Genomic DNA, 2,797 nt, shown 5'->3' with positions numbered 1-2,797 from the left:
CCCCCCCCCCCCCCCCCCCCCCCCCCCCAAAAGGCTGTGTGGTGTTTAGCTGCCTGCCGGGTTAAACCACAACACCACTTTCTTCTCCCTATTTTGATCACACATCAGTCCTCCTTGACAGTTTTGTAATCTGAGGTGAACAAAGGGTAATTCTAGTTCTGTAGTTCTGGTACGTAACAAACCGAAGAAGAAACAGGAGACTAGGGTAAATCAAAGCTTTGGTGACAATGAACAGACATCATGTTTTTAAGACATTATCAATCCAAGCATCTGAGTGGTCATAATGACCACCATATTGGAAGCTCATTGCTTTCACAAAAATTAAACGTAAAAGTTACATAAAATCCCGTGTTTCTAAATTAATGTGTTTTACAATAACAATTCTGACCTCCAGTTGAAGGGACCATTGCTGATAGGTACTTGGAACCCAATGCTATTAATCCAACTAATTTTGACCGTGCGTATTGCTTGCTTGTTTTAAGCGGACTTTTAATTAACCTACCAGTAAAATATCTTCAGTCCTAGTGGTAATCTGATAGATGATCTGAAACATCTGAAAACATCTAAAATAAAAAGTTAAAAAATTGGAAAAATGAAAAGTAAAATGAGTACTCAAAAAAAAAATCTACACTTTGAAAACATGTACTCACTATGCTCAATTAACCAGCTTGTAGCTTAAAATACAAAGACCATCTGAACGGCAATTTCTGATTTTAGATGCTAACAATGCATTTGCAACAGAAATTATTGTTATTATTACCACAAAGCTTTTTAAAGCACAAACAAAAACATTAAGTTTCCAAAAAAGGAAACTATACGAGTCAATTCTCTCTGAAGAGCATATACTACAAGTGAAAATTTTCAATCCTTTAAGAAAGGAATTAATCAACACGAGATGTCCATTTAGTTTGCAAACATCTAAGAAGTTATTCTACAGATACAAGTAGCAAAAAAATCTAACAGATTGTACTGTAACTAAACCTTGAAAATGCATTTCCTGCAGTCAGTGCATAAGGCCATACATTTCTCTGTTTTGAACTTAATTAACAGACACTCGGTAAATGTCCATCTCTCACACACGCGTATACTCACTCATCTAAGGTTCGTTTCTTTCCTTTGTCAATCACAGTCATTCCGTTCTGGATTTGGAGGTACGGCTTCTGGGCCATAAGCTTCTTCATAGTGGCAGAACTGATACAGCCGTTCAGATGAGCGTGAAGCTCCTGGGAAAAAAAGAAAAATCCTATGGATTTGTGTCCGGTGAAAAGGATGGCTTCTACACCTTGTTTGTATTACTGTTCTTGCATCCTACATTATTGTTTCATTCTGAGTTTGAAAATAAAATAACAGTTATCTCTGTGTTTGGCTAATAATTGCCTCCTCATGCTTTTGCATGCACTGGTTCAACTGAGACTGTCCTATTTGTTCCTTCTCACTTGGTGGCTGTTGTTAGCATTGATCTCAGTGGGAGCACAGCCGGCTCAGGAAAACGGGCTCTCCAGCTCATTGTTGGAGTGGTGCAATTCAAGGTGAGGAGGAAGCGAACGGCTGCCTCGGGGTTAAGAAAAGTATAACAAGGATTCAAAGAACTCTTCCCCCATCCACTGCAAGTTACACGTATGTGTACGCTGTTCGAAAACAGCAACACTTGGATATCCACTCACCTTTCCTTTTTTCATGCTTTGAAGTTTTAACTCACACCAGAAATCCAGCAAGATGCTACCTCTGCCCATTAACAGCAACTGGAGTAACTGCCCTCCTTTGCCCGAGACTGCTTTCTGCCTGACTTCTCTTGACAACCTGCCTTTGGGGTCCAAACCTATGATCCTCAGCTCCGCTCTTCACTTCACCTTTGCTCCTTCTTATGATCTCTTGGCTCCTGACATATGGAACAGGTCCCTAGTGCCCTCCCAACTCATTCAAAATGTATCTGCAAAGCATCTGCTTTGTTTACCTACCCTCTCGCCCCCTTGGAACGCATCCCTTCTCCCTGGGAAAAGAAAAATTGGAGAAATACTTCCTCAAGCCTTCGATTGGAAAACGAGTTGAAATTGTTAACTCCTTCAAGATTTAATTATTTTAGTTTTGTGAAGTATTATATTTCAGATTCCTATTTTAAAGTATTAAGTCCACAAGTAGAGGAAAAGGGGTCAGATTATCTTAAACTGTGAAGGTGCACAACTCCAACTAAACACCAGGAGCTACGGCTGCTTACCACTTCTGGAAATCTAGCCAGATACATACAACTACTACTACATCAAATTTTTCACAGTCTTACAAGTCAAGTACCTCACAGAATTCAGTTAGACATTAAACGTAAACCCTGAAAAACATCTTATTGAAAAGGAGCCTGAGAATACAAGGACGGTGTGATTTGATGTGGTTTTGATTGTGCACCTGTGCATTTACTGTATGAGCTCTCCGCTGGAGTACGTGCCATTTGCTGTTTTGCAAGTCCGGAACGGTAACACCGATAAAAACGCAGTAACGCGTACCAAACGACAGCACAGATACGCTAAAAGTAAGGCACACCCTTCGGGACACGGGGAAAAAGAAGTGTTATCTGAGACAGGCTTCTTGGGCTAGCCTGGGCAAAAGGCAAAACAGGACAAAAAAAGAAAATAAAGATCACGCTCAATTGATTTAACTGGAAGAAGATTAGACACCAGGAACCGCAAACAAGCTGGACAGGCAGGCACCCACCGCCTTCTCCTGCGGGATGAAGGACCTCGGAAAAAGCGCGCGTTGGGTAAAACCCCCGAGAGCACAGCAGCCGCCTGCCCGCCGTGCTGCCAGC

The 2,797-nt window shown here is 41.4% G+C and overlaps 1 protein-coding gene across 2 annotated transcripts in view; it reads right to left on the bottom strand.

Annotated features, from left to right (window-relative positions):
- Positions 1 to 2,495, bottom strand: part of ADAL (adenosine deaminase like) — a 9,371-nt gene extending 6,876 nt beyond the window's left edge. The window contains exons 1-3 of one of the 2 annotated variants that reach the window (XM_019472387.1): positions 2,398 to 2,495; positions 1,093 to 1,223; positions 503 to 563 (exon numbers count right to left, since the gene is read on the bottom strand). In XM_019472387.1, the coding sequence (XP_019327932.1) occupies positions 503 to 563; positions 1,093 to 1,181 (150 nt within the window). In that variant the 5' untranslated portion in view covers positions 1,182 to 1,223; positions 2,398 to 2,495. Of the gene's footprint in view, positions 1 to 502; positions 564 to 1,092; positions 1,224 to 1,958; positions 1,990 to 2,397 lie in introns of those variants that run through there. The other variant, XM_019472386.1, reaches the window with a different exon arrangement.
- Positions 2,496 to 2,797: the final 302 nt, after the last annotated feature.

The sequence above is a fragment of the Aptenodytes forsteri genome, unplaced genomic scaffold (assembly GCF_000699145.1).
Source record: "Aptenodytes forsteri isolate BGI_AS27 unplaced genomic scaffold, ASM69914v1 Scaffold83, whole genome shotgun sequence".
NCBI lineage: Eukaryota > Metazoa > Chordata > Aves > Sphenisciformes > Spheniscidae > Aptenodytes > Aptenodytes forsteri.
This window is presented reverse-complemented; position numbering and strand designations above follow the sequence as displayed.